The 18,511-nt window shown below is 31.3% G+C and overlaps 1 protein-coding gene across 6 annotated transcripts; it reads left to right on the top strand.

Annotated features, from left to right (window-relative positions):
* The first annotated feature begins 677 nt into the window (after positions 1 to 677).
* On the top strand, positions 678 to 17,842 carry LOC127063445 (peroxidase-like). 6 transcript variants are annotated; one of them, XM_050993251.1, is made up of 14 exons: positions 5,079 to 5,779; positions 5,975 to 6,161; positions 8,966 to 9,109; positions 9,561 to 9,876; positions 10,230 to 10,450; positions 13,744 to 13,920; positions 13,988 to 14,184; positions 14,270 to 14,456; positions 14,558 to 14,894; positions 15,002 to 15,155; positions 15,244 to 15,417; positions 15,505 to 15,703; positions 15,793 to 15,898; positions 16,001 to 17,842. In XM_050993251.1, the coding sequence occupies exons 2-14, from the start codon at positions 6,080 to 6,082 to the stop codon at positions 16,086 to 16,088; spliced, it is 2,382 nt and encodes a 793-aa protein (XP_050849208.1). In that variant the 5' UTR covers positions 5,079 to 5,779; positions 5,975 to 6,079; the 3' UTR covers positions 16,089 to 17,842. The 6 variants fall into 6 exon arrangements, with proteins under 6 accessions (XP_050849211.1, XP_050849213.1, XP_050849210.1 ...); XM_050993254.1 differs by lacking the exons at positions 5,079 to 5,779; positions 5,975 to 6,161 and adding an exon at positions 678 to 906; XM_050993256.1 differs by lacking the exons at positions 5,079 to 5,779; positions 5,975 to 6,161 and adding an exon at positions 3,222 to 3,855.
* Positions 17,843 to 18,511: the final 669 nt, after the last annotated feature.

Here is an 18,511-nt window from a genome sequence, read left to right as displayed (position 1 = left end):
TGGAATATCGTATCACCAAAAGAAAAAAAAAACAAACATAAACGTACTAAAAGACATAAAAATATAATATTTTATACGTAGTATGGGAATGCGTATATATATTTCTTTTAGCTCATTTTAATTATTATTTTTTCTGTTCCATAGTATATATAATACCTTCAAATGATTATTGATATAATGAAAATATAGGTTAAAAGTTTTAATAAATTTTCTAATAAAAGTTTATTTGTTACACTATTGATGGAGACTGGTCGAAATGGTTCTAAGAGTCTTTCGATATTCATTGACTCTTTTTCTCTCTATCTCTTTCATGCGGTCATCGAACGATAGAACTCGATAATCGTTGATTGAGCACGCGTCTAGAGAATTTTTCAACTTTCTCTTTTTTCTTTTTTGTTGTTGCCTATCTATCAAACATGAACTTTTCTAAAGTTCAACGCGTTTGTGCACGTGAAAAAAAAATACTCGTGGCTACTAGATTTCTCAAGTAAAGTTTATGTAAAGCAAATGAGCGTGGTAGTCGGTTCGCGTCAGAGATAAAACTAATCTGGAACAAGGAATGACCCACGATGACACGATGAATCGATCGCAAAAGAAAGAAAATAAAAGAGAAGATAAAGAAGAAAAAAAAGACCGTCCAATGATGGCTTCTTGGATATTAAATCCGGTCGCTTGATCGAATCGACAGTCGAAAGCTGGAATCCAACGACGAAAGAGGTCCAAGCTGTTATTATATATATAAATCCTAGTTCGAAGACAGAGAAGCGTTATTGCAATCCTTGATAGTTATACTCATGTGTATATATTTACACGATATACGTTAATGTTTAAGAAGCTCGTGTAAATTAATTGAAATAGTCATCGTCTCGAGTTAGAACGAACGAAATTTTCTTTCCAACGTAATATGTAAGTACAATTTCTGTTAGATTTGTTATTTAAAAATATTTTTATTTTCACGTTCATGAAATCCATTTTTTGCTTGTCAACGAAACCAAACGAAGCGATATTCTTGCCCATTTCCTTTATCTCCAGATAAACAAAGCAAAGAAACTGTATATATACGTTCGATAAAATATTATACGATACATCGTCGAGGGTCATTGACATTTTCTCTGTTAAATCGTTATCTTCATTCTAAAAACATACGAATATTAATGGAACGTCATCGATTTTTTTAAATCACGGATCATTTTTGTAAACATTTTCTTTTTCTTTTTTCAAATTTAAAATCTTTCAAAATTGTTTTCAAAATAATCGAAGCAATGTAGCTCTTATCCGATGAGTTTTAAGTTTTATATTCTACTGACAGATGGCATGACATAACGTAATCAAAACCCGCCAAAAAATTTCTTCGTAATTTCGATTTTTTTTGTGTGGTAGTGCTGTAATCAGTTTAGTAGGTAAAATTGCAAAATAATTGGCACACTTACAATTGACACAAAATGTAGATAATGTCGTTTGTTTTCAAAACAAATAAATATTTAAACTTCAATTTAAAAACTACGAATTTCGAATTAAATTAAAAAAAACGCGCTTATTTTATAAAAAATGCCACTAATTTCGAATAAATTGATTATGAAATTTATCGTATCAACGTTAAGAAATATAATATGAAATAGTATACTTCGTTTAAAATATTATAAAAATAATATACTAATATCATAAAAAATAATATACTAATAGGGAATTAATTATTTACGAGAATTAATCATATCATTGTTAAGAAATAGAATGTGAAACAATTTACTCCCTTTAAAATGCAAATTTAATAAAGACCACTGCAAATCAAATTAATTTAATAAAACGATTAAAGTGATCAACATTGTAGCAAACAGTAAAACTATATTAACTGTATGTAGTTTTTAATCTATATTTTCACGATATCAGTATCCATTTGTAAATTATATATAGTATACAAATAGAATAGACAGAATATTAATTAAAATAAACAAGGAGAATACATATAGTATTTCCATATCATAGAATAATATAAAATGTTTCAAATGGTTATTGATGTCACAAAAATATAAGTTAACAATGATATAAAATTAAAAGCTTTGCTGTTGGCTGCACTACTGATTGAGTTAATCCTTAATTAAAATTAATCAAGCTCAGTCGAGATGACCCTAAAAATAATTTTTGATTGAATACAGCTTATGAAGTAGCACACCCTAACGCCTATTGTATCTTCCACGAAAAACAAAAAGTCATTTTTAACACCTCAGAACACTAGTTATTCACCGTTAGAAACATTTCCATCGACTTTATGCTGTCTAAATAATGTATTATAAATAGTGCAAGTTAAAAGAACGGTAAACGAACGACGTGTTCTTCCTTGTCATAAAATAAAAAGAAAAGAAAAGAAAGAAAAAGCAATCGAGATCACAAAAAGACATATATTATAAATATTTCGTCACGATTAAATGCGTAACGCGATTATCTTATATAAAATTCTTGAGCAAAGAACACTTGGAAGCGCAAGATGGTGAGAAAGAGATAGAGGGAGAGAGAGAGAGAGACAGAGATAGAGATAGAGAAGGAGAAAGTAAGAGAGAGAGAGAGAGAGAGAGAGAAAGAGAGCAACAGAGAAAATGAGACAGAGATATGGCGTCGACTAAGAAGGGAAAAGAAGAGGAAGGGGAATGGTACGGAACGGTATGGAACGGTTAAGTATCACGCTGGTATCACGTGCTCGTTTAACCGGCCCTCCTCGATCAGTTCCCCGTGTATTTCTTATTCTACTGCTCTTTGGAGAAGCCATGGCTAACTGTTGACACATGGTTCGATATTAAGGTCTCTAAGAAACCTTAAAAACTCTTAGATCTACGATTAGAGATTTTCTAAGATTTTTCGATCAGTAGAAAAATACATTCTTATCGAACAGGCACACACACGGAATAAAGATATTAATAAATTAGATTAATTTATATCTGCAGATCATTCTGTAATCAGATTATTTTAAAGTAAACTCAAAGATGATAATGAATTTAATGTTCATATTTAGTCATTTAGTATTTTTCCATGTTTCTACAAACATTGATGTAATTTTATTAAATATGAATCATAGGAAATATTAATCACCGTATTATAACGTGATCGTTGAAATATATATATATATATATATATATATATATATATATATATATATATATATATAGATCTTTCTCGAAGGAATAAAATATTTATATATAAATCCAATTCTAATCAACATGTTGGATATAAAATAGATGAATAACACATTTCACTTTCTGATGATACTTTCAAGAATGCAACAGACGTAGAATATCTTAACCTCTACATACTATGCATATTTAACATAATATATTCGTTTACGTATGTGCACAATTTACAATTTAATATAATATACTCGGCTATGTGTAAACGAAAGGTTAAACGAGTACATTCTGACATCTCGATAAAATAAATATCCAAAGTAGAAATTATAGCAAAAATAATGAACATTTTATTTCGATACTTCATAATTAGTATTAAACGTTATCGATACTTTAACAAAAATAAAAATCAATAATGTGTGTTGCCATTTACGTCTCTCGAAATGATATACGGGTGCTCACGTACACACACGTACAAACATCCAAGAAACTTGTTAAACATATTAAGAAAGATGGTTTAAACGAAAAGCAAATACGAATAAAATAAACACGCATTTATAAAAATTATTGCAGAAAAGAATTATTATTATTAATCATCAGATATAATGCTTCATTCGCGGGTTATAAAAATGCGATAATAAGCAGGGATATTTTCACAGTAAGTGCTATAGGGAGGACCGCTTTTCAAAGGGTAACCGCGCATGTGCACTTGTGTCGAGCTTTCTGGAAGGCTTAAGAATAGGTGAGATGGGGTGGGAGGAAGAGGAAACAGGGTCGATAACAGACGAACGTTCAGTGTGACAGCGACAGGAAGTTGAAGTGTTGTTTCTACGATCGTCATTTAACTTTCTGCTATCATAATATACCGCTTGAATAATTATTAAAATTTTATTCTATTTTGCCATATATGTAGTGTTCTTCCTAATAGAACTTCTCTCAAAGGAGTGCGCGATATTTTCTCTCTTTCATTTCATCCTTTGTCATTTAAGATATCCGTTCCGACGATTATCTATTCTCGTCTATCACAGACCTACTTTCGATTTCTCTATTCGTTTATTTCTCTGTCCTGTTTTTCATAACGTAATCGTAATAGAAATTCGATCGTGAAAAATTTGTCTAATATTAAAGTACCGCAATCCGGCGTGATTAATCACCTCGATATCCGGTAATTCCATTTAAACCGAGAATTAATTCATTCTTACTCGTTCGAGTAACATACAAAAAGTGCTTACACGATCTCCCTCCCACCATTGGTTGGTGTCACACCGGCGTTGCTACAAATTCGCCCGCAAAGACGAAAGATGGGCATTAACATATTCGCTTTCCTTTACAATAATCTTCGGATCGAACACTTCAAAAAAACTTATCTAGGTAAGATCATGTACGATAGCACATATAGATCTATTATTATTTTCTATTTATTTTGTATTTTTCCCAAAGTTTTCAATCGATAGAGATATATTTTTTTCATTTGACAAGTAGGAACACTAGCGCTCTATTCTCGCCTTGCGGTCTTGTATGCAATTTTACTTGCGTCCTCTTCATTCTAACTTCGAATGAGAGCAATTGGCTCTCATTAATAACGATCCATTTATCCTTTTTTCGTTTTATTTTTACACACATATTTTTTTATTGGTTCTCTTTTATAAATGGAAACATGAAAATTGGATGATGGAACGCATTCATTTAATTCGTTTCTTTAAGCTACGCAAATATAATTAACTATATTGACGATGAACCTTGAATGAAGGTAACGAAGTGTCAGACGTGTTTACCTTGTGTGTCATGGTTTACGATTATATAATATTTTGAAAATTGAACATTTTCTCGGTTTCTTGATAATTCATTGCAAACAGAAAAATTTTAAATGTTGCATCGCTAACAGAAAAATTAAACATAATAAAATTGAAATTATTATAACAATTGTTTTGCAAAAAATCTTCGGTTGACCGGTAGAAATTAAAGAAGATTAATAAAAAAAAAAAACAAAGATAGTTAACAAAACATATAATCAAGAAAGAGTGAACACGAAATGATTATACAAACGGGAATTTGAGAAAACTTGAAACGACTTAGTTCTACAAAAGCGACTTAAAAACTATGAGATCAACAGAATGTTTATTTATCTTTATTATACTCCCGCGCGAAAAAAAGATATTTCAATGATAAAAATTTCGAAGAAAGACATGATAAACAAAATAGCAATAGATTTCGAACCGTCAAAAACGATGGTATTATGAGGTGACTGCGCGCAGTAAGGAGGGTTCTGAACACGCGTTTGGTGAGTGATATGTTTTTCATCAAAAGAGTGAGAGAGAAAGACGTATGGGTAGCGTGGTAGGGAGCACAGGTATATTACAAAGTACAAGAAAGAGAGAGAAAACGAACGTTCGCTTGAATGCAAGAGAGACAGAACATTGGCATAAGAGAAAGAGGCTCGTTCTCTGGCTACGAAGCGAAACTCGTTCAGTCGTCCTTCGCCAGCTTGAAGAACGAACGTTGTCGTTTCTGCCGGCGTGAGATTACCTCTTCAAACTTCTTTCTTATATACATACATACATATATATATATATGTATATATATATATATACATATTTACTTTTTTCTTCCCGGTCGATATCGACGTTTTCCGACGTTGTCGACGACGTGACATATTTTTTACGCACGTATGTATATGCAAACGCGTATGTGTATGTAGATGCATATAGTACAGTTAAAAAAAAAAAGAAAGAGAAAAATACGTACATGCGTTGCTAACGGTAATTGAATAAGAAAATCAACGAAGAAGGGCTTTATAATCTTTTTCCTTTTCTTTCTCTATACTTCCTCTGTACTTGGTCCTCTCGTTACTATACGACAAGTAAGGAAAGCCTGGAGATCGTAAAAGTGGTGAGGAAAGGAGTTCATAGAATCGTAGTTTTTTCTTGTACTGTCACGTTGGTTTACATCGTGATGTACTACTGACAATGTTTCTCGTCGCACCTGTGAACGACAATCGTTGGATCTACGCCATGCACGGACTAGAGAAACCTATGGAATACGTGCCTGGTAACCATTTTCTTTCTTTTTTTTTTCTTACGCGGTACATGCACGCACATATACTTTTCAATTTTATTGCCAATGAAAAAATATCGCATTAATAATGACATCAGGCTTTAAAAAGAAAAAGAAAAACAACAAGATCGTTAAGAATTTTCATTTTATTATAGACGAAGAAGTCGATAGTTGTTTGTGCATTCTTCAATTGTATTCAATATCTTTCTTGAATGCATTACTGTCGTAATGCAATATGTATGTACATCCTCAATTGATGGAAAACGTTTAATAAACTTTCTATTGGGCTATTTATGTACGATATTATCGTTACATCCTAAGTATTGTTTTTTTTTTGTCGCGAGAGTGCCTTTACTCTCTCCCTCTCTCGGATGTCGAATTATTATCACAGAGTCAAGCAATAAAAAGAGAAAGCACATACTCGTTTAGCACGTATTTTCTTTTTTTTTTCTTAAAACATCAATAAAACTAGTAATAAATAAATGATCCAATAGAAATACTTTTACGTTGAACTAAATGTTTCTTCTATAATTCCCATAAGACTTCATGCATTCATTTATCTATTATGATTGAGAGATTACGTGTTCGTTGGTACTTTTCCACTTCTCTATGCTTGACTTTTCTTGCGACACTATGCCATCGTCCATATGCGTATACACCGTCGTTTTTCATCTCTCTCGCACGCGTTCAGGAATGCACGGAAACATCGTATCGTGTTCCCGATTAAAGCCGGATTCACACGAACGAAACATAACCTTAAAATTACGTGCGACTTTACCAACAGATTTACAAACATCTTTGCGTAGAAAAAAGTCAAACGAATACGATATAAACATAGATAATTTTCTCTCACGTTTCCTGCTCTGATTATAATCTTTTTTTCTTTTCTTTTCCAATAATTATCTTATCGTATTTTTATTTTCCGCAAATACCCGTTATCACGATATTTAAACACTTAGAGATTATTTACGAGCCGGCATTTGGAATTTTTTATTAAATAGAGAAACTTGCTCTAGGTGAACAAGTTTTTTTTTCTATTAATATTCTATTGCACACAACATGATAACAACAATATAATTTTATGATGATGGCGATATGAACGCTATACAAATGAAAAACGTAAAACATATATTTGTTGTACATAAGAATATATATATGGATATATATATATATCCATATATATACATATATATATATACACATGATGCTCTATGATGTGTATGTGTCATGTATAAATTAGATACGATCATTGGACGTAATGTGTCACGTTGAAGCACGTGCAAAACGCGTGAACGACGACACTATACAACGGATAGATGAGTTTGTCATATGTGTGCGCATATTTGCCGCTTATTTTAACGGGTCGTCAGAGCATAAAATCCGTGCTCTTTCAATGTTTGCACGCGCACTGGAACCTCCGACCGACCCCCGACTCCATTTCTATAAATATCTCGCGTAGAAACGTTCACGAAGGTCGGGATAAAACGAGAAAAAAAAAAGAAAAAAGATAATGTTTCTTTTTCGTGATAACATTCATTCGAGTCGTTTCGTTTTATCTTTTGCTACGCTCTTATAATGTTTTGAAATTAAACTCTTATTCACTCGATTTGATTATACGAAATTTACATGTTTTAGATTGAGTTAGAATTAAAGTATAATCCTTTAAACGATAGAAGGGTGACACGCGTGCCGTTCATTCATCAATCATCGGAAATTCAATGATCTACCTAACCATTCGTAAAAGACGAAGGGATTTTAAAAGGAATTAATCTAATTCATTGAATGATTTTAATCGATTTAGCGATTTATATAGAAATGCATGTGTTTTTTGAAAAACCATCCGTTTGTATTTCTTTGTATCGCTTTATTATAATTTCCTTCGCCTTTATCTTAATCGTAAATTAAAATCAGAAAAAATTTTAAAAGCGACTTTGACACGTTTACAATTGTGAATTGTAAACATCTTCGATATTCTCGATACGTTAGATTATTCGTCATCGATGGTATATGTACGTTTTACGATTGAATATCAACATATAAATGTATACATTGCATAAAAATGTTAAATAATAATTGGAGAATAAACAAGAATCTAATTACGAAGTCCATTAAGAAAACAATGTTCATCTTTTCTATTTTTAATTCTATTTTTTTAATAATTATTCGAAATAATAGAAATCGTACGTAAGATTTAATAAAGTAATTTATGAGATGATATAGTAATTCAGAAGAATATATATCTCTATTTCGTAAAATGTTTAAATATTATTTACAACCATTAGGCGATGATCAACGATCGAATTTAACTTCTTGATGCAGTTCCATAAAAAGTAGTTCAAGGCATAAGCTCCAAATGACCATGAGATAATATATTCATTCGAGTGAATTAATAACTACGTGATAAAATTTTTGTAAATAACTTCTTTTTTCTTCATTCTATAAGAAATCGTGAACAATGTATATAATGTTATTAGAATGAATTTTATTTTATGTTTTACATATGAATGTACGTATATACAATCGACGGTGCAATATAACATTTGAATCTTGTTGTCATCGTATTATAAATCGCAAGGAAAAAAAAAATAAAGAGAGAGAGGGAGAGAAATGCAACGTGTTTTGCAACGTCTATACGATCGTTTGTAATGCAGGTTTAACCTCCGCGATGACCTTTTTTTCGTAAACATCTTTACCTCCTTCGTTGAATAGTCGCTGTACTGAATGAGTCAGAGATATGGATATAGAAAGAGGAAAATTCAGTATGATATGGTCATTAATATTTATTTTACTTCGAACAGCCGGCGGTGTAATGGCAGGATCGGTGGCAACTTTGGCGATATTATGGGTGTCCCTTCAATCTATGGGACTGCTTGGTTATTCCAATTCTATGGAGGCTTATAAACTACCCATGTCACTTCAGAACTATCTTGCCAGTTATACTGGTGAGTATATTTTATTTTTTATTTAATATATTGATACCAGCATATATCACCGATAATACATATGAAATGAGCTCATTGATCGGCATGTACTACCGGTGGTTCATCGCGATATACTTTTAGAACACATAAGAAATTTAAATTAAAAAAGAAAAAATAATAATCAATAGTTAAGAAAAAAGAAATTTTAGATAAACTTTTATTATTACTTATTTTTTCTTTTTTAAATAGATAATATATTTTATAGATAATATATATACACGTTGTTCCCTTTATCTCGAAAAAATGAAATATCCCCTGAGGGATCGAATCTATCAATAGTCTTTTTACAATTTACTTTAACTCGAAAAAAGATATTTTTTTGCAGATATTCGAATTTTTTGAAATAAAAGTAACATCTTGTATATTTTTATCCTCATGAATACATAATTAATATATACCGGTTTTTTTAAAGATATTTTTACAGGCTTGCCATCTACAGATGCTCCTTCAGAAGGCATCATAGATACAGGTCTCTTTCAGAACCGACAATATCCTAGGATCACCGAGTCGACTTTAAACGAATCTATAAATTTCGCGAAGACGCTCGTGAATCGATTGGGCACACTAGAAAGGAACATCATCAATGCCGGTATTCAATTTGAAGCTAATAGCGTTGCCGGTAAACAATATATCAATGCATATCCTTCGGAAGATGCCCTGACAAAAGGCATCGATGCACTTTTGGTTACGAAAGCTTCCTTGTATCTGATTCATCAGAATTGTCGACGGTAAGTCATTCTTAATATTATCATTGTATATGTAGTATAATTTAATCCTTTAAACAGTAAATTACTATAATTTTACTAACCTCCAAACCGTTGTAAAACTAAAAACAATATCGCTTTGTTTGACATACAAATATAATAAATTTAAATACTTAGCCCGAACGGTAGTTAAATTAATGGCAATACTATTTTGAAAAAACTAACTACTAGACTATTTTAAGCAAAATTAAAGATTTAAATATACTTGAATATTATTCAAAGGGTTACATTTATTAATAGATGCCGAAGTAGAGTGGAGGAGGTATAAAATTTTTATATAATCAATATCTTGTATTTATTATGTATGTGTTATTCAGTAGATTTGGCCTATCTAAGGAAGAATGTGCTCGATATATATCAACCTTGAAATTAGAGGGCACGCCATTGGGCGACAAATGCATGGCCTCGCACGTAGCAAGTTGTGATTCAAAAATGAAGTATCGAACTATCGATGGAAGTTGCAATAACATCGATAATCCTAGCTGGGGCAGAGCCATGACAGCATACACAAGAATCCTCTTCCCTCAATATTTCGATGGTAAGAATCCTTCTTATAACGCGACATGCTCTTCAAAAATGCCTTATTTTTCTAGGCTCAATCCTATTGACTAGATCTTGAAAACTCGCGGATTTCATACTCATCAATTGTCTCAATAACACGGACGAGATAATTGTTCTTTTAACGCGAAATAACATTAATTTCATAAAACCTCAATTTTCGTTATTTCCTTCCTCTTGGATTCCAATGGAATTCTTGAATTTTCCTTATCCTCATTATGAATCTCACTATAACGTCTCCTATCTTTCGTGTCTCTCATCTTCTTTTCAAACTCGCTCCATTAATTCGCTAAAATTCATATTCTTCCACGTGATCATTCGCACTATCACATCGTATCCGTTTATATCTCATTCGGTCGGTCGTATTTTCTTACAAATAATGCGTTTAATATCTAATAAAAGGAAAAATCGTTTATATATCGAAGTGTAGAAATGATTATTTAACGGTATTATTGTCATTATCTTTTTGTGATATAATAATCGAACAATTATTTGCAGCCTATGAACGTTAAGCGCTCTCCTATCCAATCATAACAATTTCCATACAAATTTCCTTATAATAATCTCGTCGTTTACCATTCAACTTAAACGCGTAGGACGTAATATGTAACCACAAGACGACGTTTTTTTTTCTCTGACATCATTTTTAAATTTTTATCAGAGGATAGGAAACATTTCCCGATTATTACCAAACGTATGATAGTCAGATTTAATTAACGAAATTATGTTTTTTATTCAATACATTTTGTAGTATCAAATTTACCTCGATATCTCTTGTATCTGCAATAAAACGATAGTTGGACTTTAGTTTAATGAAATATTATATCATAGTCAATTTTGTAAATTTTAAGAATCCATAACTTCGTTCTACGAAAGTTGAAATGATTGTTTAGGAGACGACAAATCCATTAACCAACCTAACACCACTTTTATCAGGACAGTTTATTAACGGACGTAACACACACTATAGGCATATATAAAAATCTATATATATATATATATATATATATATATATATATATATATATTACACAGGTTGTCCTATCCCTGAATGTTCCAGCAACTATTTCGCAATTTCTTAAAGTTACAAAACAAGTTTATTAAGAGAAATTTGCACAGCTTTGAATCCGCTACAAAAAGCATATATTTTTTTTTATTTGCGAACTTTTCGAATTATAGAAGTCAACATAGTATTTTTTTTCTTTTTTGATAGATACAATTTTTCTGCATATTTATATAGTAATAAAAAATTGCTGTTACATATCCTTTTAGAGATAATTAGCATTTTAATGATTGATTAATAGATTCATACTATACTGTAATTCATACTCTATGCTATTTCAATACTTTATTTACAAATCAAGCAATCGTGTATTTTGACGGGTTGAAGGTCAGTGATCCATTTGACGTAACTGACTTCAAAATATTATGTAGTCTGACGAATGAGTTTTTAATTTCATCTGCTGATACGGAAAAACAACTATGTACTTTAATATTTAAAATGCCAATTATCTTGTAAACAATTCACAGTAATAATTTTTTACTAGATATGATTTTAATTGCAAATAACCACTGCTATATAAATATGCAAAAAATTTTTAATAACCATTAAAAAAGAAAAATTATGTTGATCTTTTGAGCTTGAAAAGTCACGAGTTCAAAAAAGTTTTACATGCACTTTTTAGCTGACTCAGAACCGTGCAGATTTCTTTTATTAAAGAACTTTCTTGTAATTTCAATCAGTCTTGAGATATTTGTTCGAACATCTATGGACGGCACCCTCTATATTCTTTACGTATACACGTGCACAGAGACAGATCCTTGGGCGCTAGCGGAAAAACGTTCGTCGATTGGCTTAACAAAATTATATTCTGTGATTTGCATTACAGTTGTTGTGCGATAAGGCACATAGAGCATAATATGCCTGAGTGTAGCAGTGAATAATACTGCCTACAATAGGGTGCCCCGGTCGGGAGATTCTATCCAGCAGTAGAAGTGTATGTAAACTAATTCGGATATACCTAATAATGTATCATATTTATTACGTAATACTAGTTACTTCGAACACTTTCTGTTTTATGGCGGCATACGGTTTCACATTAAGGTCCCTGTTCGAGCGAATTCAATTTGGGAGGCCATTGCAGCTTAAATTCAATATCATCGATCCATTCACGATAACATCGAATAATTGTAATTTACATTTTAGAAACATTTAAAGGATATTGTAATAGTCACCAAAATGCAAATCATATTTATTTTGGCAATCGATGGAAACCGCATTAAATTTTATCTGTCTCTCAGCTTGGTTCACTCGTTTGGGTGCCTTCATCGACCATACTAAATATTACAAAATTAGATTACTCGTTTTGCAAGCGTCTCGACGTCAGCGATCAGCGTTGAATCGATACAACGATACTCCTCTTCTCTTTCATTGCTTTTAACGACCAAACATATACATTTTTAAATTTTAACATCGATTTATCATTTATATTGACGACATGCCACGTCAACGACGCACCAGAACGACGTAAGAAAGAGTAGAGAATCTTCTCCGGTTTTATTTCACAGCACGAGAGCAAGAACTTCAATCGATTAACTGCTAATTCTTGCAAAAAATCGATTGGAACTTCTTTTTTTTCGAGATCAATCGGATTAAGTTTGGAATTTTAATCAACTTTACTATCTTTTCTTATGTGATTATGTCAAATAACATTACGATTATAATTATAATTTTCTTCAAATCTATCTATATGCTATTTAAAAATAGAAATTATCCGATTGTTCTTAAACAATACATCGCGAGCGATAAAACAGGTTTAGGTGAAGTGTCAGGTTCGAGGACAAGACGGCCAAGAAACATTTCTCTCTAAACGCTTACCACTACTTGTTTTCTATAATAAAAATTCTGCGTATTTTATTATCTCTCTCGTGCTGTGTTTACAAATATATATATATATATATATATATATATATATATATATGTGTGTGTGTGTGTGTGTGTATATATACATACGTATATTATATACATATATTATAAACGCCTATAAACTTTGTTAACATCGGAGTAATTAAGATGATATGCTTTTGCTTTGCTGTACATATTGATAAGTGCGTTCATTTGAAATTCACACGTAAAGTTTTCTTTTAAAGCACTTTAGCGTATTTATTTAAAATTGCTTCGTTATGAGTCACTTAACATCGATTTACTCCGATTTGACAACGTAAAACAATTTTCATAATGAAATCTTAATGTAACATTGTATTGGGAACTAGGTATTCAAGAGCCGAGGAACATGGGACAGACGAAGAAGCCATTGCCAAGTGCGAGAACAGTAAGTGCATTAGTGACTGCTAATAATGACCAATCCGATGCTACCAAAACTCTTGCCGTCATGCAATGGAGTCAATTCGTTTCACATGATCTGGCACATACACCAGTTCGCAAAATGGGTTGGTTTTTAATAATTTATTTTGTTAAGGTTTAATTTCGGTATTTATAGAACAGATTGGTTTATAGTTTCATCAGGAAAGCCAATTTCTTGCTGCCGAACGGATGGAAACGCTTTATCTCCTCGTCACATACATCCAGATTGTGCACCTATATCTGTAGCGGACAGAGATCCCGTTTATGGAACTCAGTACGTTCGATGTATGAACTATGTACGTTCCTTGGCAGTTTTAAGGTCGGAATGCACCTTTGGTCCCTTGGAACAAGTAATTCAACATTCCATTTCCATTTCATTTTATTTTCATATTTGTGTTTGTCAATAAAAGTTTTATTTCTATATTTTCTCTTCAGATGAATCAAGTGAGTCATTTTTTGGATGGTTCCACGATCTATGGTTCCGATTTAACAAAGTCTCGTGAATTACGAGAATTTCAAGGTGGTAGACTTCGTATAGATGTTCGTAATGGTCATGCATTTTTACCATCCGAAAACGATCCCGAAATTGCTTTCCTATGTGAAGGAGGTTGTTATGATTCTGGTAAGTTTTCGTTTTCAAGAATCATCATTAATATAATTGATGATTTTTAATTCCTTTTTAATAAAACTAATATATAACAATAATTTTATTAAATTTCATAGGTGATGATCGGGTCAACGTTTACCCTCAATTGGCTGTAATACATACAATTTGGCATCGCGAACATAACCGCATTGCGAAGATACTCGCTAAATTGAATTCCAACTGGACGGATGAAATCCTATATCAAGAGGCTAGACGTATTGTTATTGCTGAAATTCAGCATATAACTTACAAAGAGTGGTTACCCATTTTATTGGGTAGGATCAGTGTTCAAGCCTTAGGACTCGCTACTGGTTATAACAGAAAGTATGATTCTGAGGACGAGCCCGCAGTTAGCAATGAAGCAGCTACAGCCGCCCTGCGATTCTTGAGTTCACTTATGCAAGGAAGACTTATGTAAGTTATTTATATATATACTTTCGATTATAACCTTTAATATCAATTATATTTTATATAATATTCTTTAATAAAGGAAACTCATATAATACTTTAATACTTTACAGTATTCCAAGTAATTCTCATCAAATTAAATATCTGGAATTGTCCGAATATTTCTTTAATCCGCGAGTGATCGAATCCGGCGCAATTTTTGACGGTTTACTTCATGGTCTTTCAACACAGACTAGTCAAAAGATGGACGTTAGTTTGATTCCAGAAGTGAGTATCTTTATTTTGTTCTTCTATTTTTTCTATTAATACCACTCATTCGTTATACATCTTATTTTCTATGTCTAACGTTTTACAGATTACCAGCAAATTATATAGCAACCATAAGAATGATCTTGGTTTAGATAGTATTAGCTTAGACATACAACGTGGTCGTGATCACGGATTACCTGGATATAATTATTACAGAAAACATTGTGGATTGCCTATTGCTAGGAATTTCAATGATTTTCTTGATTATATTCCTGCAGAGGTAAATTAAATATTAAATTGAAATGGATTCGAGTTGAATGCAATGTTTTAACATATGTTTTATCGCCTCGTTACTTTTTACGCACAGCTCGTAAATAAATTACGCTCCGTTTATACTCATCCTAATGATGTTGATCTTGTCATCGGTGGTATGGCAGAAAGGTCACCCGACGACGGTCTTCTTGGTCCTACTTTCAGATGTTTGATTTTGGAACAATTCGCAAGAACACTTCGAACGGATAGATTCTTTTACGATTCTGCTATGCAACCGTACCCCTTCACACCAAGTAAAATTTTTTCTTACATTTAATTATTCATCATGTTATACAATTACAAAAGTTTATTAAGTATTTAAACGTTTCTTCTATTCTTATAGATCAATTAATGGAAATACGTAACGTTACTTTAGCAAGAATATTCTGTGATAATGGCAATAATATTGAAAACATGCAACCAAATGTTTTCCTCAGAGCACAAGAGGGGTAAGTTCCATTGAATTTGACATGTTACATTTCTTCACCAATTCTTCACAACTTCTTCAAGGACTATAATAATGCTCTTGATATATTATTTTTATTTTGCAGAAATGAAATCCGTTCTTGTAACGATTTCGAAGCTATACCAAGCATGGATCTATTTGCATGGGCTGAGAAGGCTAAAGCGTATCGTTGAATTAAATCATTAATTGGCTGGTCACATTACCGCGTAACGCCGGCTCATCCATGAGCAAGATTGGGCTTGGCGAAGAGAAAGAAGCGTGAGTGATGTCTTAAGATCTTCGTGATATCATCGTGTCTTAAGTTTCTAACGTCAGGGAGTGCTTTCTTGAATCTAAATGTATAACGCATGGTGGTCGCTAATATGGTTCACGATAAAGCGGCAGATGTTAGTGTGATAAAAAAAAGCGAAGATACGGTGAAAAACACGTGACTAGTCGATTAAAGAAAGAAGTCAGCCAAGAAGAAGCTGAAATAGAAGAACAAATAAGTCCACGTTTCCGAGGACCATACTATCATAGAAAGAAACACGATTTTGATTATATTGCCTCGCCCAAATTATTGTATTTTCGAAATGGCCTTGCTTGATCAGAACATTAGTTGCGTATGTGACCATTTAATAATATAAGTATAACAATACGAAGGAGCGCGTGCATCTAATTAATATATGTAATATATTTAATTTATTTAAGAGAGAAAAATTTATAAAAAATATAATCTTTAGCATATACTGATTTTATTATGCTTACGTAAATGAATTCTCGAATATAAAGTACTTATTAACTCTCAATGCTTTCATATTTCATTTTTTATTGAACATTGAGCTTCTATCGATAATGTCAACTTTTAAGATAAAACGAATATGAGAAATTTGAAATTTTATAAGATGCACGCGCGCCAATATACATATATAGTATGTGATAGGTATGTGATAGGTATGTCAATGAGCACGTATGGACATCGAGTGCGTGGCTAAATTTCGCAATTTCATGTAATAATATACCTGCTTGATAACATCTACGGCATGACGATAGTTTAGGTAAAAACAATATTTGATTCGTTGCATCATTATCGTATATATAATTAGAAATATTTAGTTTATAAATTATTTCACAATCTCCAAATATTTTTTGTTAAATTTAAAAGATAAAGAAATATTCAGAGACAAATTATTTCCATTATATACGATACAGTAATTCTGGATAATTTAAATTTTTTAAATATTATAAATTTTCAATATTTTAAAAAATTATTACTATAAAAAAGGAAAATTATTACTTTCAACAAGTTAGTATACCTCAGGGAAGCGAAGTATCAATGTTGGGATAACAAAACCAAATGATAGTAATCTTTTGCAATAAATGAGGAACCTATCAAAAGCCATAAACAATCTTTAAACATGGTGCGAATCTTCATTTTATAGATCTGGACTTGTGTGAACATTCTTTTCTTTTTTTTTATTGTTCTTATTTTCCCAATTGTGTTTACAATCGATAAAGGATTTATTTTCATGATTAAAGTTGTGCAATTTTCTGAGACATAAAAAGATTTGAGATTTTACTTTTTCTTGTCATTTTATTATTTACATACATATAGGTACATAAAAAATGTATTATATTATTTTTACGAAAAAAATGTCATTTTCGTTTTCTTACGTTGAACCGATCGGATTTATCAATATACACAATTAAATGCATTTTTATCATATTTAAACATATTTGCGCAAACTCATAAGAAATTTCGATAAGAGAAAATTTTATGGGAATTTAGTGTGAAAATAGTTGAGTTTATGTGAAACCTTGGGATATGACTGATTAATTTTAAGAAAAATAATTAAGTATCGTTGAAGGATTTGTATGAACGAGTTCTGATGATTAAACGTTACTTCTTAATATGTGAAAAACTAATAAAGGAATTAAAAAAAAATAATTTATGTGTTATATTTTTATGATCGCAATCATTTAATGTCATTTGAATATCATTGAAGTTTATATTTTCCAGCAGAACATAAAGAATAATTATACAAAATTTGATTTGGCCAAAAAAGAGTTTCGGGAAAATTATAAATACAGATCAAGGGCCAAAGATCAATTAATTTTAATCAACGATTAACAGAGATCAATAGTATAACCAACTATAATGTAGTCAATATGAAAATGCATATATGTACTCTATTAGTTTATTTTGATTAATATTCTGTCTGTTCTATGTTACGTAGGACTCGATTTTATTTTAATAAGAAATGTATCTTATTCGATTTTAATATTATAAGAAGAATACAATGACTCGACTTTTAATATAATAAGAGAAAATGCACCAACTTAAGTTTTAATATAATAACAAACAATATAATGATTCGACTTTAATTTATTATTTAATTTAATTTTTGAAATTTTATATTTAATTTAATTTAGCTTATAAAAATGTTTTGTATTATCTAGATTGGATCGATCGATACGCCTTAATCAAGTCCAAACGAATTCTCTGGATTGCTATGAGGCAACAGTTATTTCCTACGTGGAGAATGCAGAACGGATATAAGAAAAACTTTGCACGGCTTTTCGCGTGCTATCGATCTGCAGACTCGAAATATTCTCC

The sequence above is a fragment of the Vespula vulgaris genome, chromosome 4 (assembly GCF_905475345.1).
Source record: "Vespula vulgaris chromosome 4, iyVesVulg1.1, whole genome shotgun sequence".
Lineage (NCBI taxonomy): Eukaryota > Metazoa > Arthropoda > Insecta > Hymenoptera > Vespidae > Vespula > Vespula vulgaris.
This window is presented reverse-complemented; position numbering and strand designations above follow the sequence as displayed.